Below are 17517 nucleotides of genomic sequence, written 5' to 3'. Positions count from 1 at the left end.
TCGGCCCTGTGACCCCTAAGCTAGCCTGCTGTCTTCAGGTACAGAGGATACTGTTTCATTGTCAATGTTGAAGAAAGATTAAACTGCCAGTCCAGTTTGCTTGTACATGAAATGGGAGGGGGGCATGTTGTTCTTTGCCTCAGGCAGCAAAATGTCTTGGGCCAGCCCTGACTGCTTTGCTAGCCAAACTCAGTTGTTAGAACTCCAAAATTACACTTTCCCTTTCCATTCTAGCAATAATCCAAATGCTGATCTCAACTGAACCTGTGTTGTATAATGTACAGTTTAAAGTACACTTCCCAATAACTGTAGATTTCTCAATACTTCTTTGTTATGCTGTGTTATCCTGGAGGAACTATGATGACAAGCTGGTACTTCTCATATCGACAGCATTGATACACTTGTCTTAAATGGTTGGTTGAAACTCTGAAACGTTTCTTACCCATATAGTCTTCACAGATGGGTTTGCAGCTATGAGAGAAGCACCATCTAAATTTTAGCCTTCCTAAAAATAGTACTTGCCTCTTAAGTTTGTGTAAGACAGATAAAGATGTCTGTACAGATGATGGAATAAGACTGCTGTTACCTGAATACTTTTATGTGAAGAAAATGTCTGGAAGAAAATGATTTTTTTTTTCTGGGATAAAGTGGGGAAGTAGCATATTTAGCAGTCTGTTTAATCAAGTTCATTGTGTCAGAAACAGATAATTTCTTTGTATAACTTGTGTTCTTCTATGTTTTGCATATTGTAGTTCCAGGAAATCTAAAGATGACTAACCACTATCTTTCTATTTGGTTCTAGCTCTTTCTGTTTGTGACTTGGAATTTTGAGCTCTACATGATTCCTCTGGTCTTGTTGCTACTGTTGGTGTGGAATTATTTCCTGATCATATCAGGGAAGGATAATAGACAACACGATACAGTAAGTCTCTTTGAAATATGGTGTGTTTTTTCATATATATGTCTTCCACTCAGACAAAAAAATTGATTTAGGTGCTTTTACTCCCCAGAGAGATATCAGGAGGAAGCCTCTTGGGCTCATGCAATTCTCCTGCTCTCCTCAGCATTGGAAGAAGAGAATGTCAGAACAGGGAGATCCCATGGTTTGATATGAGGGGTCTTTCATGAATGCACTTGGAAGACTAACAAGCTTTTTAAAGTTCCAAGGAGACTGTGAAAAATACTTTCCACTGGGTGCAAAGTGGTGAACTTTGAAACAAAAACAAAAATCTTCAGGCACTTCTCAGTTGAAAATAGGGATGCTTTGGTGACCCAGTGGAAGGGGCTCTTGTCAGAGTCTGGCAGTCCAGTGGTGTGGCCTCACAAAACAGACAGTGGTGGAGCCAATGCAATCCAGACACTGATGTGCCACAAGTAGAAAGGGGTAACTAAAGATCATGCAAACAGGTAGTTCCAAATGACAAAAAATAGATAGTAGTGCTACATGGCAAGTCAAATATGTAAAAACACATTTAGGCACTACATTACATTTTTATAATTTAAAAGGACATTCATCTGATTTTATAGCTGAGGAATACCGAAGCATAGAAAAAAGTAATCAGCTGAAGATTGGTGAATCCATAGCAGAAAATGCTTACAAACAAAACAGTTAAGAGTGCCTCTGAACATACACAGAGTGTTTCCCCCACCTTGAGCAACTGTAGCTTCTACATACATATGCGCGCGCACACACACACACACACTTAAGAAGCAAGACTTAGAGACTGAATGTCATATCTCCCACACAGATTAAAGCCTCAGTACCTTTTTTAAAATACAAAGCACTGACTGTATTTTCAACAAACTATGACTAGAGAGAGCACTCCACACAATAATCCACTCCTTGTTTCCCCCCAGATTTTTGCTCCAGCAGTTCACAAAAAGCAGTCTTTTTTTTTTAACCACTCTCCCTGTTTCCCTGAGAGCCCACAGAGTACCTTCTACTCATGACTGCACAATCTTACCTCCCCACATACATAAAATCAAGCACATGCTTATCCTGAGTTTTTCAGTATAAAGCCTGGTCTACAGTCCTTTCCCTCCTTCCACAAAAAAATCTGTTGCTGTTCTCCTCCCAACTTCTGTTGTTCCAGCAGCCCAGTTCACAAAAATAAAGATCTCTTTAAAATGGCAACTTAGTCAGCACAATGGAGCACACAATCTTTCATTTTGTATTTGTCTTTGGCTGATATAGCTGATCAATAAATTAAGGGAGTGTGCAGAGGATCTGACCCAAGCATTTCCCTGGTCCAAACTTGCCCAAATTCATGGAGGCTAGGTCTATCTATCAGTAGCTATTAGCCATGATGGCTAGAAGTGTCTATTCTCAGCAGCAGTCTGCCGTGGAATTCCAGTTGCTAGGCAGCAAGGGTAGAAGAGGGCTATTACCTTCAGGGTCTGCTTGTGTGCTTCCTGGGGGCAAAAGTGGGAAACCAAATGCTGAGCTAGGTGGATCCTTGGTCTGATTCAACACGGCTTTTATGTTCTTAATGCTAATAGGCATTAAAGACAATTAAAATGCAGTATCTCAGAAGGCCTTTGTCGCTAGAATACCTCTCCTACATAACAATCTCAGTTTCCCAATCAATTGCAGCACTGAGAGACTGTAATATGCTTCAGATCAATAACATTATTCACCAAGTTGCTGTCTGATTATGACAGATGAACCCATTTTATCTCATCATTTTTAAGTGTCAGGAAAGCCTTTTCTTCCTTTACACATTCATTGTGCCACTTGGTAACATTACTTTTGAGTTCTGACATTTGCCACAACAAAATTAACAACGTTCAGATCATCTTGCTGCAGATACCATTAATTTTTTATTTTCTCAATCTAGCCTCAGATAAATTGTTGTTTCTGTTCTTTTTTATTTATTTGTTTTGCAATGATGGATAGAAATGTTTAGATATCCTAATTTTTTATGTGACAAGGATTTCCCCTTGGTCAGGACTAGGCACAGGGCCTTTTGATTGGTGACACCTGTTCTTTGGCATCCTCTCCTCAGAGAAATTTGCTGAGCTTGCTTTATTCTAACTTTTCAAGAATTAGTAAAAACTGTTTGGTTTTTTTGTTTGGTTTTTTGAGGACCAAGTACTCATTGTGGCTTGGTGTTGATAAATATATAGAACACCACTCTAAATGGATTCATATATCCCATTACACCTTTTAAGCACTGCTACCCACAATCACAGTGGTAACAGACTGTACTTCCCTCTACCTGTTCACTTCATGGTTTCGGGTGAAGTGGGAATTATTCTTTTTATTATTTTCATTTCTATACCACCCAATAGCCAAATTTCTCTAGGTAGTTCACAAAAATGACAATGCACAAATACAAGATAATAAAAACATAGTATAATATCTTTAACATATAAAAATTAAAAACAATGTAAACAGCTGAAACAGTTACCGTAAAATACATGACCTGATGAATACATGCAGCTGTGTTCCAGATCTGTGTATGTGTGTGTAAGATTGCTCTGTGGAGCACAAGCATTTGATGGTGTGTGTGCGCGTGCGTGTCTGTGTGCTGTTAGACACATATGTTTCTTTCCTGTGGTGGAGCCATGTATTTGCATTGTATTAACTGATCTGGGAATACATCTCACACCATTGAGACTTAATGGTCAGTTAACACTTGTCTGTCTATCACTTCATGACTGCAATGTCAAGTGATGACTGAAAAGTGGACTGCCAGTTCCATGTTCCTAATGAAGCTCTTACCAATGTCACAAAATACTGCAATGAGCTCTGTGTTGGGCTGCCCTTGTGCCTGGTTCAGAAGCTGCAGTTAGTGCGGAATGCAGCTGCTAGGGTGCTCACTGGGACACCCAGCCACGCTAATATAACATCTGTGTTAAAAGAATTGCACTGGCTGCCTATTAGCTACCATGCCATGTTCAAGGTTATGTTATCATCATACAAAGCCCTAAACAACTTGGGACCAGGATATCTAGCAGACTGCTTTCCCCTATATATACCCAGATGACCTCTAAGATTGTGAAAGGAGGCCTTGCTGGTCTTTCTGAAATTAACGGAACATCACCATGTAATACCTTGATGGCGGGCCTTCTCAGTAGCGGCGCCCACCCTTTGGAAAACCCTCCCCCATGCAGTTCAAGAAGCAGAAAATGTGGCAGGTTTCAAATGCCTCCTGAAAATGCACTTGTTCACCCAGGCTTTCCCTGGCGTGTAATTTAATTAGGGAGCAATCCCTATCAGGATATGCGGCTGCCTCTGAACTCGGAGGCGGCCACCTATCCAATGTACAATGGGAGGAACATGGAGGGGATGCTGTTGCTAGACAGCTGATTTGGGGGCATCGGAGCGCAGGGTGGGGAGGCCGGATGTCACATAGGAAGCGTCATACCGGCACTTCCGTGCTCCCCGCCCCTGGGAACGCCCCCTTTTGCCCTGCTCCGTGCTGCTCTAACAAGCACGGAGCCTGGGTGTCAGGTTTCCTGATCCCCTCAGCACACACGCTCAGGCAATCTGACACTGAACACCCAAATCAGTGAGATTTCTTTGTTGCAGGGAATCCCATGGCAAAGGTTTAGTGGTTACACTCTTCAGAAATCAGTAGCTATAGACTCTATGTAATTCCAGAACAGTCCAAAGCTAAACACTACTACCGTGACTGAGATCCTCAACATGGTTTCTCCGTTGCCGTCTCCACAGTTCTGAACACAAGTGATGGGTCTCTGGATTCCTGGGTACCTAACCCAGACAATCCTTTCACAGGGCTCCAACCCCAGACATGGAAAGGGAATGATTCCTGGAATGAACCCATCAGGCAATCAGGGGATAACTTCTTGAAAGGCCTAAATAACTAACACCCATAGAGAGTCCAACTTTGAATATTTTGTTGATAACTCTAGGCTACATGGTCAAGACCCATCAAGAGCAAGGGGAGGGCATACCCACACATGCAAGGAGTTCCAAGCCACCACTTTCGCATTGGTAACTCCACGCTGCATGAGTTCTGGCAGAGGGAAGTCCAAAAGTCATAGATCAAACCCAGCCTACCATACACTGAGCTGACTACAAACACAGGCACACAATCCACAGCAACAAGAGTTCAAGTCTATGAAAAGCCTCACAGTACTTTTCATGGCAAGTCCTTAACAATCCAAAGTTCCAGTCCATGTGCGGAGTGCCTCCAAAAGCCCAGACAACGATGGATCCACCAAAGAGAGAAGGCTTTGGGCAATGAAGACGAGATGTTCCTAGCAAAGGCTCTTAGCCTTTGCATCAGCTTAAAAGGGAAGGCATGACTGTAGGACACTCCCTCCAGAGCCCTTGACAGACAAGGGCCTTCAGCCTTTCAACAAGGCCCCTGTCTAAACAGGGCGGCACTGCTCAGCCCTCCAGCAGTGACGCTTCAACCTGGGCAACCTTCTGCAAACCGCACCCCACCTCTGTCAGGTTCTCATGGACAGCTTCCAGCCTTCCTGCCCGCCAAGGCCAGACCAGCAGGTGGACAGGGAGTTGGGTGACTCCCCCTGGCTCTGCTCTGAGATCACTGACATAGATAAGCTCACACAGACCCTGACATTCCAGAAACTGAATAGGCCCCAGCCCTTCCAGGCTACTTCTAATCAAATCCTGGCCATAACCTACAAGGCCCACTGCAGTACTGAAGCTGGGCCCTGACACTGGGGATGATTCGCGCCACCTATGAGGTGGCAGGGGAGGGGGCGAGGAGGCAATTCTCTGGGAATCAGCCAATCCTATGGCCATCTAACTGCTGTCTAGTGGCCATAGGATTGCGCCCTAAACCATGCAGCGCCATCTTACTGCTCCTTGAATTACTATTGTTACTGTACTATTACTGTAATTGGAATTGTTTTAATATTGTATTTTAAATGTGATTTTCATATTTATATGTGAACCACTTAGGAATTCTATTATATTAAGTGGTATAGAACTATCACAAACAAACAAACAAACAATAAATAAATAATGGTTAATCTCTAGCTGCCACGAATGCTGCAGCAGGCTAACACAGCTATTCTTCCAGTAGTTAACATTACTAAAGAGCTTTGTGAAGGAAGGCTGAAAGTTGACAGTATCAATCTAAACCAGTAGTTTGTTATGTATTTATTCTTTAAATGACTTATATCCTAACTTTCCATCTTGTATACAAGACATCCAATGCAGCTGATAGAACATGTACAAAAACCATAAAACAATAATAGGTGACCATTTGGTAGGGTTGCTCTAGTTCTGGATTTCCTGCAGTGAACAAAAGGTTGGACTAGATGGCCTACAAAGCCCCCTCCAACTCTACAATTCTGAAACTGATGGGATTATTTAGTAATGATGCCTCCTGTTAGAAAGGCAATTAGTGGAGAAAAAACAAAAAGGAAAACAGAATGGGCATTTACCAGTTTAACACAGGCTATCTTAGCACAATAAAAGGAGACCACACCCTTCTTTAGTGAAGAAAAAGCATATAAAATTATTATATGCTAATAATCTTGCATATAAAATGCAGGTACAGTGTGAAGTTTCAAAAAGAGTCTGTTGTGTCCATTTTGTGTTCAATTAAACAGGCAGGAGCGAGAGAGCAAACACAAGTGCTCCTGGCAATGGAGGAGGGGGGGTAGGAAGGGGAGGAGCAAAAGGAAGATATCATAGGAAACCACTTTGTAGGCTATAGAGATCCTAAGACTAGCTGTGGTCAAAATTCCCATGAACGAACTAATTTCAACACTGCCCCCTTCCAGTAATTTGCAGGTTGCAATATTCCTAGTAGAAACAGCACATAAAAACAGCTTTCAGAAAATATAAGGAAAAAAATTTCACACATCAGCTCAGCCAAAGGCCAACCAGAACTGACCCGTTTTCACTTGGCATCAAAATGCCTTTTAAGAAGTGGCTGGACCAGTCTCCCAATGAAAGTAGTGCTGTAGCCTGAGTGCTTTCTGATGTTCCCATCACCTGTGCCATTGATGGTGGTTGGGCCCAGAACAGGGCTTTCCCTGAAGACCTAAGTGAATGGGCAGGATCATATGGGAGGAGACAGCTCTTTTAACTTAGTTTTCAATCTATCTAGGCTCAGAGCTTTCTGTTTAACCCCAATCTGCATCATGGGACCCACTTTAATTATTTTTGGGTTTTGCTATGTATTATAATAGTAGGAACTAGGGATGTTGAAGAAATCCTCCACGGATCCCAATGAGGCTGGATTCTATTGAATCCGGCCCCTCGAAGTCCATGGAGGATCGGATCTCCTACCTCCTCCTCTGATCGGATCTCCCGGAATCCTCACCAGCCAGCTCCACTCTGCGGCAATTCCGCGGAGCCGCTGGCTGGCTCCAAAGCCCCAGCGATACGGCCGCCATTGCCATATCACTGGCTGGACTGACTAACTGTGGACGCAAATGGCGTCCAGCATAGCCAAATACACCATTTGCATCCCTGTTCCTTCGTGTGATAGGCTACGTAAAGATTTACGTAGCCTATCACAGCAAAGAGCAGGGACACAAAATGGCATATTTGGCTATGCTGGATGCCATTTGCGTCCACAGTTAGTCCAGGCAGTGATACGGCAATGGCAGCCATATCGCTGGGGCTTAAGAGCCGGCCAGTGGCTCTGCGGAATCGCCGCGGAGCGGAGCTGGCCGGTGAGGATTCCGGGAGGGAGGAATGGATCCCCGCCCCCAGCGGACCCCCTGCAGATGGTAAGGTAAGGGATTTCTTACATCCCTAGTAGGAACTGAAATTGTTCCATGCATGGGTGCATAGAGGAAAGCTGTTCGGAAAGCTGTTCTGTGTAAATCACTTATTAAATAGTAGATAGTAGTATGTGTTACAAATTCAGAGTGAGAGCCAGCCTACTCAGTGCGATGTAACCCTAGAGTGTGCACTGGGTATTTATAGGGAAGAAATGGCTACAAAGCACAAGGTACAGGTGACTGAGGGCAGCAGAAAAGAAATGAATGCCTTGCAGTGCAAAAGTAATTGTAAGAAGCTAAGATGGCCAGCATGAGACAAATGGTGCTTTAATGCTGACAAAAGCCCCAGACATAGGGCAAAACTACACATAGGTTTTAAATATTCTCAAATAGCATGCTCAGAATAGTCACATCTTTCTTGAGAAAAAGCAACCATAGGGGCCCTGATCAGGACAAACTATGGTACAGGGGTTTTAATCCTACTTCTAATGCTGTTTTTGTACCAAAAATTGCCCCCAAACTTGTTTATCCCTGAAGGTGGTATTTGATGAGTGGTGTGTGGATCTTCTCAAAAACTATCACAAAATAATGAACTTTAGAACTAACACAACTCTGTAGATTTTGATGCACAAAACATACTTGGTATAAAGACCATGACTAATTTTAAATTTAGTATCAAGATGTCATTGAATAGCTATGGGCTTCATCCAATATTATGTGAGCAGACATCTGCTTGCACCACAGGAGTTTCCCCTCTTCCACTGTGTACCCCCATAAACCCTCTGGAGCAAATTTGGGGTGTGTGCAGGTGGCTGTAGAGGCAAGGAAAAACTGATCCACCAGTGGCAGAAGGACACAGTGGAATACAACCCAAAAGATCCAGAAGTTCAATAAGTTGGCGATACAGACTATAAAGATTGGTTTCAATGTCTATGTTGCTCACCAAAACCCTCATACATTAATAAGAGCATGACTTTATACAGACCTTGGTGCCTGTAATGAGTTTTGACAAATTTAGCAGGATGGCAGGCATTACAGGCTGGGACCATTGAATGCATAATTTGGCAGGAACTGATTTACAAAGATTATCACTTGGCATATTTCCAGCCCAAGAGGTATACCAATGAGATAATTTAAAAGACTTGAAGAAAGACCAAACAAAAACACAGGTTGAAGTCAGTTCTAGATATTTGTGCAGAGAACTTCCTGTTTGGTAAAGTTTGGGGGCTTAATGAAGTCCCCAGGGAGCAGCTCTCTTCTTCATGCCCACCTCCTTGGTCACTGATGCTGTAAGGCAGGGGTGAGCAACCTGTGGCCCCCGAGATGTTGTGGCTTATGACTCCCATCAGCCCTAGCCAGCATAGCCAGGGATGGTGAGGGATGATGGCAGTTGTAGGCCAAAGAATCTCTTTCTCTTAATAATGTAAACAGTGGTGGTGATTGTGCCAAAGTTGTGGCATCACAACCCATCACTTGAAGTCAACTAGTTTAAATTATTCCACTGTTTTTTAAAAAAATTGTTGAACATTATGAAGTTCAGCTTTCCCTGTATCTCAAAGTGATTATCAAATCAATATATTAACTATTTGGACTGGAACAAGGGTATAGCTGCATGCAGAAAGGATAGTTATGCACATTCTCTTTTGCCTTACAAAGATAGATAGGGAAAGTCCCTGTTCATACACTATAACTTGGTTGTGCTGCAACTCACACAGGTTGTCTAATTCACAGCCACTAACCCTGCACTCCATGTTAAGTCCCCTTAGCAATCCAACTTCCTCACTGCTGGTGTAATGTTCTTCTCATAATTAGAGACTAGTTGTTCAAACATTACAGCCCCCATGTGATCACAGTTGAAGAAGCAGCAGCCCCTCCCCCACTCCGTAGAATGTGTAAATGTGTGATTGGAGCTGATCGTGTGAAGTGTCTCCCCATTAGCATTATGACTACTAAACAGCCTGTTTGTGTCATTAGAAGCTGAAGTAGCTAGGCTGTTAAATTCATAATGCCAACTGAAAGAAATAATGCTTTTCAAACCTCTTTATGAGGTTTTATGAAACATGTTTTACTGCCTACGTCTAAGTGCCTATCTGAGAATTCAAATGCCATCATATTAAAATCTCATTTGGTAAACCACATTAATTCTGTGATCTCAAACATGCATACTTTTAAATTTCCTTTGGATTCAACGATCATTATAAATACGAATTTCAAGGATATTTCTACAAGACAAGTATGCTGGATTTTTAGAGCCTTTAGATGGAGACATAGTTCAAATAAACACTTAATAGACTGTATAGTTCTTTGTGCAAAAGTGAGAAACAGCACCTGAACTCATTAAAAACAAACATATAAAGATATACACAACTGTAAATATACTATAGTCTGTCTTACTATTAATGGTATTAGCATAATGGGCACATTAAGCTGACAGTGGAAGTTATATAATTGCAAATGATAGTGACTACTGTGGTGCCTGTTGTACGGGATAGACCTCAATTATTATTGTTAAAAATCTGTTGATCATACGGGGCTGTTGTGTAATGAAAGCCCTACTTCCTATTACATGTCTTCCTAAAATTACAAAATTAACATCTCCCTTTCCCAGGCATAGGCAAGGAAATGCATTCTGCAAGAAATCTTTTTTTTTAATCGTGTCTTTAAAGATCAAGATGTCTGTTGTAGCAATGCCTCTTTCTTTCAGCTTGCTGCCTTATGTAGAGCAATATATTCAGCCTTAGTGGCAGGCTCATCGTATTAATTATGACATCGAATGGTTCAGTTACCTTGATGACTACTGTAGATGAAGTAGTCCAAGGTCAAATGTTTAATAGCTGCTTAGTTTTATTCTCACTGTCATAGATTTTCCAAACAGTATTGCAAATGCATGCTATTGCTAATGTCAGTTGTTTATAAATATCAGCTAGAGAATCCTTGTGTGCTGAAATGGGTTTTACATGCTGAGGCTGTGGATAGCACTAGACATAGGAAAGTGCATACTAAACAGGTTGTGAGCCAGGTAACCGTGATACCTTGTTTAAGCAGCCCAAGCCTGCATGCGTTCTGTGCACAGCTAAATCTGTTTATCTTAGGGCTGGGTATATGGAATACTGGATTGCTGCCATCCTGTAAGAGATGGATGTTCTGTTTCAATTATGCCATTTTTAAAAGTTCTTCCTTGACAGTTCAGTGTGAGGGAAGCAGATGCCCTGTTGTGAAAATGGCCATAATAGACACAGATATTAGGCTTATTGACTGTGGGGAATCTTCAGCTTGACCTAAAGTACTTCCAGGTGACCTGCAATAGTCTGAGTGGTTTTATACATCCTCTTCAATCCATGCACATTCAATAATTTTATATTATAATTACACATAAGCACTGTAAATCAACTGACACGCAAGCACATATTGTGGTTAGGTTGCACAGAGACAAACAGGAAAAAAAATTAAATCAACTCCAGATTCTACACAAATTCCTTTGTATCCCTAGAGTAGGAACATTGACTCAGGATCCAGTTCTGTACCTATTGCTGTAAAAAACAACACACGCAATGTCAGGCCGTATTATTTTCGGTCAAAATACAAATATATGCAAATATTTTAATAAGATATTTTTGTATTTGGAAAGTGTTTAGGCATGTTCCATCAACAGAGAATCAACATGTCCTATGCTTTATATTCATAAACTTTATGATTTAAAAAAAAAACAGTATCTGCATGACTTGTGATTTTTTAAATTTTGTAATTTACATTTCACTGTGCAATTCATTCAGAAATGCTATACAATTTTTTTAAGTTGGCAGTGTTTCTACTCTTCTTAAATTCAATATTAAAGTAGACCTTGCTTTACTTGTATTTGCAGTAGTGTGGTTGTAATTCAACTGTTTTGTTCTAGTCACTGTGTGAGTTTCTAATCTTTACATTAGAAACACTTTTCTATGAAGATTCTTGAGCTAAATTAAGGGCCATTGCACATATTATTTGGAGGCAAACCTGCCACCAAGTGTACACTCAACTCGGAGTTGACATCAGTCATGGTTCCCTAAGTGCATATAATTAATACACTTGCAAATCCATGTTTGTAGCATTCATATTTCACATGTTTAGATGTAACAGTTAAACTTCTGAAGTAGACATCTAAAAATGTAGGACATGAACCAGCCAGAGTTAAGCACTTTTAAGTCCCATTGATTTCAACAAGAGAGTTAAGCAAATGTATAGCTTTCCCCCCATTGAATTCAATGTGACTTTAAAATGTTCTGCTTTAGCTGGATTATGCCCTCCAGTTGTTTTTTACTATGACTCCCCTATTCCCTAACCATTGTCCATGTTGGCTGGGACTGATAGGAGTTGTAGTTCAAAATATTTGGAGGGCACCAGATTGCCTACCCCTGCCATAAAGTGTTGAGTAGCCCTACGATTCCCTGAAATTGTCATACTACTGTGATCCTACCTAACAGGGATCTAGCGGCAAAACTAGAAACTTAACTGGCTGCATACAGGGAAATTGTGGACATGTGTAAGGTTGTATAAAAATCTGGACTACTCAACCTGAAGGAGATGTACTGGAGCCTGTGTGTGTGTGTGTGTGTGTGTGTGTGTGTGTGTGTGTGTCCCTATGTACAACGTTGCATGAATTTGCACATTTCTATGTCTATAAACCTGCCTCTTCACATGTGAAATATAACTGGAACTGCGGTCATGCACCCAGTTGCATATTTAATAGTACCATTGATCAGATTATACTCTACTAAGACGTACACTGCATTACATTACAACTGTGGTGATGTGGACTCTAGAAGTTAAGAATCAGCTATGATGTGTGGGTCAACATTGTTGCTTGAGCCATTTGGTGTGATCTGTTCTGCAGGCAGCTCTTCTGCTTTCTGCTTCTGGCATGTCATGGTCTGGCTTACATAGGGCTGATCTGTGGTAGGGCTTGTAGGCTGGATTTTTAGTCCTTCTTTTTGAGTAGGGAGTTGGATGCAGGGCATCCAGAGATGGAATGTCTTTGCATAAGGCACAAGAAGACCCATTAGGAAACAGTGAAAGCATTGACAATGAATGCTGGATAGACAGTCTGACTGTAGTACTCAGTACAATTGAGAAAAAAAGCAGAGTTGTGTGAAACCGAGGGTAGAGTCTAATCAAGGTGGTAGGGAGTAGAGAGTAGACATATCTATAGGGCAGGCAAGGAAGAAAGAAGACTGGGAAGCAGTAGGTGGGAACCTGAATACATGGGCAAGTGGTCAAGGGAAAGGGATGAGCCTCATCTGGAAGCTTTTATCTACAGATAAAACAGGGCAACTCTGTCATCTAAAGAACAAGTCACTGCTGGCAAAGGCTGGACTCACTCAGGTAAGTGACTGCTGGAGCCAAGCATGTTGGTTTCAGTCTCCCTGTAGCTGACAGAGGATAAACTGGATGGCCTTCTGGTTCCTTTCAGGGCATCTCTTTGTTGTTGTTCAGTCGTTCAGTCGTGTCCGACTCTTCGTGACCCCATGGACCATAGCACGCCAGGCCTTCCTGTCCTGCGCTCTCTCCCGGAGCGTGCTCAAGTTCATATTCATTGCATCCGTGATGCTATCTAGCCATCTCATCCTCTGCCGTCCCCTTCTCCTTTTGCCTTCAGTCTTTCCCAGCATCAGGTTCCTAAACAATATTGTTCTTTACAGCATCGGATTTTCTTTTCACCACCAGACACATCCACAGCTGAGTGTCCTTTCGGCTTTGGCCCAGCCGCTTCACTCTTTCTGGCACTACTTGGAAACACCCTCTGCTCTTCCCCAGTAGCATATTGGACACCTTCCGACCTGAGGGGCTCATCTTCCGGCGTCATATCTTTTAGCCTTGTGATACGTTGTGATAGGGCATCTCTACACCAGTCTAAAATCCTGCATTTAAAATGGGGCTTTCTGCTTCCGTTTTAAATGCAGGATCACAAGCCGCTTCCTTTTCCCCCTCCCCTTTCCCCCTCCTTCTCCCCATATCTGAATCTTCCATTATCTTTCACTGATGTCACTCCTCTTCTTGCCACTTTTCCTCTTTTCATGGAGGGAACTCAAATGGAACACAAAGGGGCAATTTGATAGCTCATTATCTGTGATCTATTTAAAAACAGAACAAAGGGCATTTAGTGCAGGAGATGCCCTGGAGGGACATGGCGTCATGTAAAGAGCCTGCAAACTTCTGTGAAGGAGCAATCTCAATCGCAGGATAAAAGCTCCATGTGAAGAAAGCCTCAGTGATGTAATTACATAGTTTTAATAGACTCTGCAATTATAAATATATCAATTATATTTGGACGGATCAATGTACAGTGGCATCTACACAGTTTATTACCTGTATTATCTGCTGCCCAATTCACGCAGTTGTTACATGTATAGTTCAATGCTTGTATTTTGGCAGAAGGAAATTATGTACGATCTGAATGCTGTCATACAAATAATTTTGTCTTGCTTTTGTGTCAGGAAGTACCTTTCAAAACGTAGGAAAGGGAGAGGGTTCTCGAGCTATGTTGTGCAATTTGTGATTAAACAGTAAGCACAATAAAGTAATGCATGTGCATTATGTGAAGCCATCTTATGTGTGCTCTTAAGTGTCATCTGTATTAGTTTAATAATCATGGATCAGCACCAGGAATCAGGTTCTTTCAATACCTTCCACTGCTATGTGGCATATACATCTGTGACAAGTGACATTACAGAAGGTCATGTCACTTTTAACTGCTTGCATTAGAGCTTTCTGATTTCCCTGGTGCCTTCCTTTGTTTGATTAATACTACTTGACTTCGAGCTAGGTTGCAGACAGCAAAAATTTTAAGGCAGGATTCTAAAGCAAATTAAGTATTTTTCTTATTGAACCTTTGGTAAAAAAATAATAATAATAATCCTCAATATTTTATCCTATGACATACATATTTTTCAGATATTTAGATTTATTCCATCCAATACAAATCCAAGAATGACCAAATAATGACAGAATAGAATTTACACTTAAAATGTAAATGCTGTGGTCTAAACCTTCTGCCACCCACACCTGACTGTATGTCTGTATTGTCCTGAACAACACAAAAGAGCTACTTGAACAGAAAGGCAGAACCAAGGGGCGGGGGGGAAGGAGGGTGTCTCCTCTGAGAATAGAGTTTAGTTAGCTATGTACTAAAGTAGTTTTTCCTAAACTAGGATCTGTGGTTTAGGAAGCATTTTCAGGTGATCCTTTGAGTCCACAATGAAAATAAAAGAAAACAGCCTGTTTCAGCACAAACGCTGTTGGGAGCTACATTAAAATGGATTCTTTTGGCACTGCTATACAGCTCTTTTGAACTTGCAAGGATGAAGGGAAGTATTGCTGTTTAGTAGGATAGCATTGCTAGAATTTTAATTAATGATCTCTCTAACACAAGTATCTGTACAAGTTCTTAACACAATTTGACAGACTGCCAAACTGCACATGGAAAACTAGCCTATCAAGGTTTTTAACCCCTAGCTTTCTTCATGACATTCTAATGGGTGTCATTTACAGTTAAGGAGAGACCCCAAATACCTTTCCTGTCTATAGCAAGCCATTTCTATCACTTTCCCCTTCTCAAAAGTATGACCGGGTGGTTGCTTCGGAAGAGTGGCAAAGGACTAACATAGAGAGGCAGGCATGCTTTACCTGTTGAGAGTTTCTTTTAGCTTTCCTAAATATCATTTCAGTGTTTTTTGAAGGGTAGTTTGCCCATCACTAATAATGAATAGTTCAGGAGCGGAGATTATTCACAGGTACAATTTATTTCTAAAAGGGAGCATTCTTTCATCATCTGCTTCAGTACCTACCTAGTCTAAGCACCACACTGTTTTCCTGAAAGCCTTAGAATCACCTTCTCCCCCTAAATATTCAACATGGTTAATAACTTCTCAAAGACTAGGCTGAGTAACTGGAAAACCTCTCCCATCGAAGAAGTGGCAGTCCTGTTTATAATCAGTCCTGAGAAAGGGGCTAAGATTAATTTCAAATGTGCACAATCAGACTGTGCTACAGCCCTTTCTGCACCATATTCCTTCAAACCTCAGGTTATTTGTTTGAATGTTTTCCTATGTTGGGGGTAGGGGGAACAGATCGCCTTGGATATAGGAAGTTATGATATCAGGATGTTATCCTAGTTTTCCATGTCCAGAGAGTATTTTACTTGGGACAGCATTTAGTTGTGATTACACACGTTAAATCTAAAGAGGTATCGCAATATGTTGCAGAATTAAAGCATACAAAGACTCGACATGCTGGCTGGGGTTGGTGGTAGTTCTATTCTAACACGCCTAGTTGGGGAAGGCTGCTATACTTATTTGGAATATTAGTGCAATTATAGACAATTTCCAATCAGAAATTTTGCATGACCACATGGCTTATTGTGATGGTAATGGGCTACAGTGAGCCTTGTGCTCGTACATTCTCACTTCCTCCAATGTGGCCACGAGGAGTATTTTGGGAGCTTTGCAGTTTGTCGTCTTGTCCGGATCAACAAATTGAGGTTAATTTTAAATGTGGTTAGTTTCAAACAAGGCAGCTTCAAACCATACATACTTGAAAGAAGACCAGAATTCAGATTAACCAGAATTCTGTGTCCAAGTGACATAGCAAACTGTGGTGAATCAAAAGCATAAGCGAAAGTTTCTAAACTCCTCCTACCAGCCGTGTTGGGAGGCAGAAGTGTGCAAGCCTGAGGCTCACTGTAATTTGTTCCCATCACGATAAGCTGTGGCTTATCATGATGTCTGTGACCGTACTGTGGTCATGCAAAATATCTGATTGTAAATTGTCTATAATTGTACTAATATTACAAATAATAGTGCAGCTTTCCCCAGCCAGGTGCCCTCCAGATGTGTTGGACTACAACTCCCATCGACACATCTGGATGGGAGCTGGTGGGGGAAGGCTGCAGTATATTGTTAACACATACAAAGGCTCAAAATGTAAAGTGTCCTGATAGGTGAAGATCACAATCTGTTAAATAGTACAGAAACACCCTTTATTTCTCGTGCTGAACTCCATCTCTTCTCTACTTAACTGGTAGCTTTTGTATACCTTAGTCCTGTGACACATTCATCTGGTTGATTGTGAATTCTTCACTTTTCTGTTTTTGGCCTACTAACTACATATACAGAGCTTGAATTCCACAAGAATGGGATAGTTTCCAAGAAGTCATTGCAATCACTCTTCTGTAATTCAAGGATTAATCAAACATATCAAGAGGGAAACTCCCATACATCTGCATTATGTCAATGTGTTAGTTCACTTACAGTATGAAGTGCTTGCTAGTAGATATTACACGCTCCAGTTATTAGATATTAAAAATGCCCTTTTCTGACTTTTATCTTGGACTATATGTATATCTGTTTCAGTTTTCTGTATTCTGTATTCTGTGGAAAGTTACATAACAATTGTGAGTTGGTTGGTGAGTTACTTTGCACATTTTCACTTTACATTGCTGCTTCTGTAAGTGGTAAAGACATTCCTCTATCCACATGTTATATCATACAATAAATAAATAAATAAATCTCTGAATTCATTTGCCAAAGGCCATCCAGTGAGTTTTAAGTGGAACTTTCTGGCTCGTAGCACATTTTATTTTATTTATTTTAAATTATTTTTAGGCCACCTTTAAGGGTAAAACCCTCTCAAGGCAACATACAGGTTTTTTTAAAAAAATGAAAATATATAAATAGGCAAAGAACTGTACAATAAAGTACCATAAAACACTATAAAAATAGATTAAATCAATAAAACCAGCAGCCCACAAATTATGGGAGGGCCAGTGAAAACAGCTGGGTCCTCAGAGCCTCCCTGAAGACCTGA

The 17517-nt window shown here is 41.2% G+C and overlaps 1 protein-coding gene across 12 annotated transcripts in view; it reads left to right on the top strand.

Annotated features, from left to right (window-relative positions):
* MCTP1 (multiple C2 and transmembrane domain containing 1) overlaps nt 1-17517 on the top strand; it is a 273863-nt gene that overhangs the window by 219765 nt on the left and 36581 nt on the right. For 11 of the 12 annotated variants that reach the window (XR_014787670.1, XR_014787671.1, XR_014787672.1 and 8 more), the window contains one exon: nt 803-922. The exons of the other annotated variant lie outside the window; for it this stretch is intronic. Coding sequence is in view for 8 of the 11 variants with exons in the window: in XM_084833774.1 (XP_084689900.1) it covers nt 803-922 (120 nt within the window). In the remaining 3 variants the exon portion in view is untranslated. The remainder of the gene's footprint in view (nt 1-802; nt 923-17517) is intronic. 12 annotated transcript variants of the gene reach the window in all.

Source organism: Heloderma suspectum, chromosome 2 (assembly GCF_057233095.1).
Source record: "Heloderma suspectum isolate Gila_16-S chromosome 2, 16-S_ref, whole genome shotgun sequence".
NCBI lineage: Eukaryota > Metazoa > Chordata > Lepidosauria > Squamata > Helodermatidae > Heloderma > Heloderma suspectum.
This window is presented reverse-complemented; position numbering and strand designations above follow the sequence as displayed.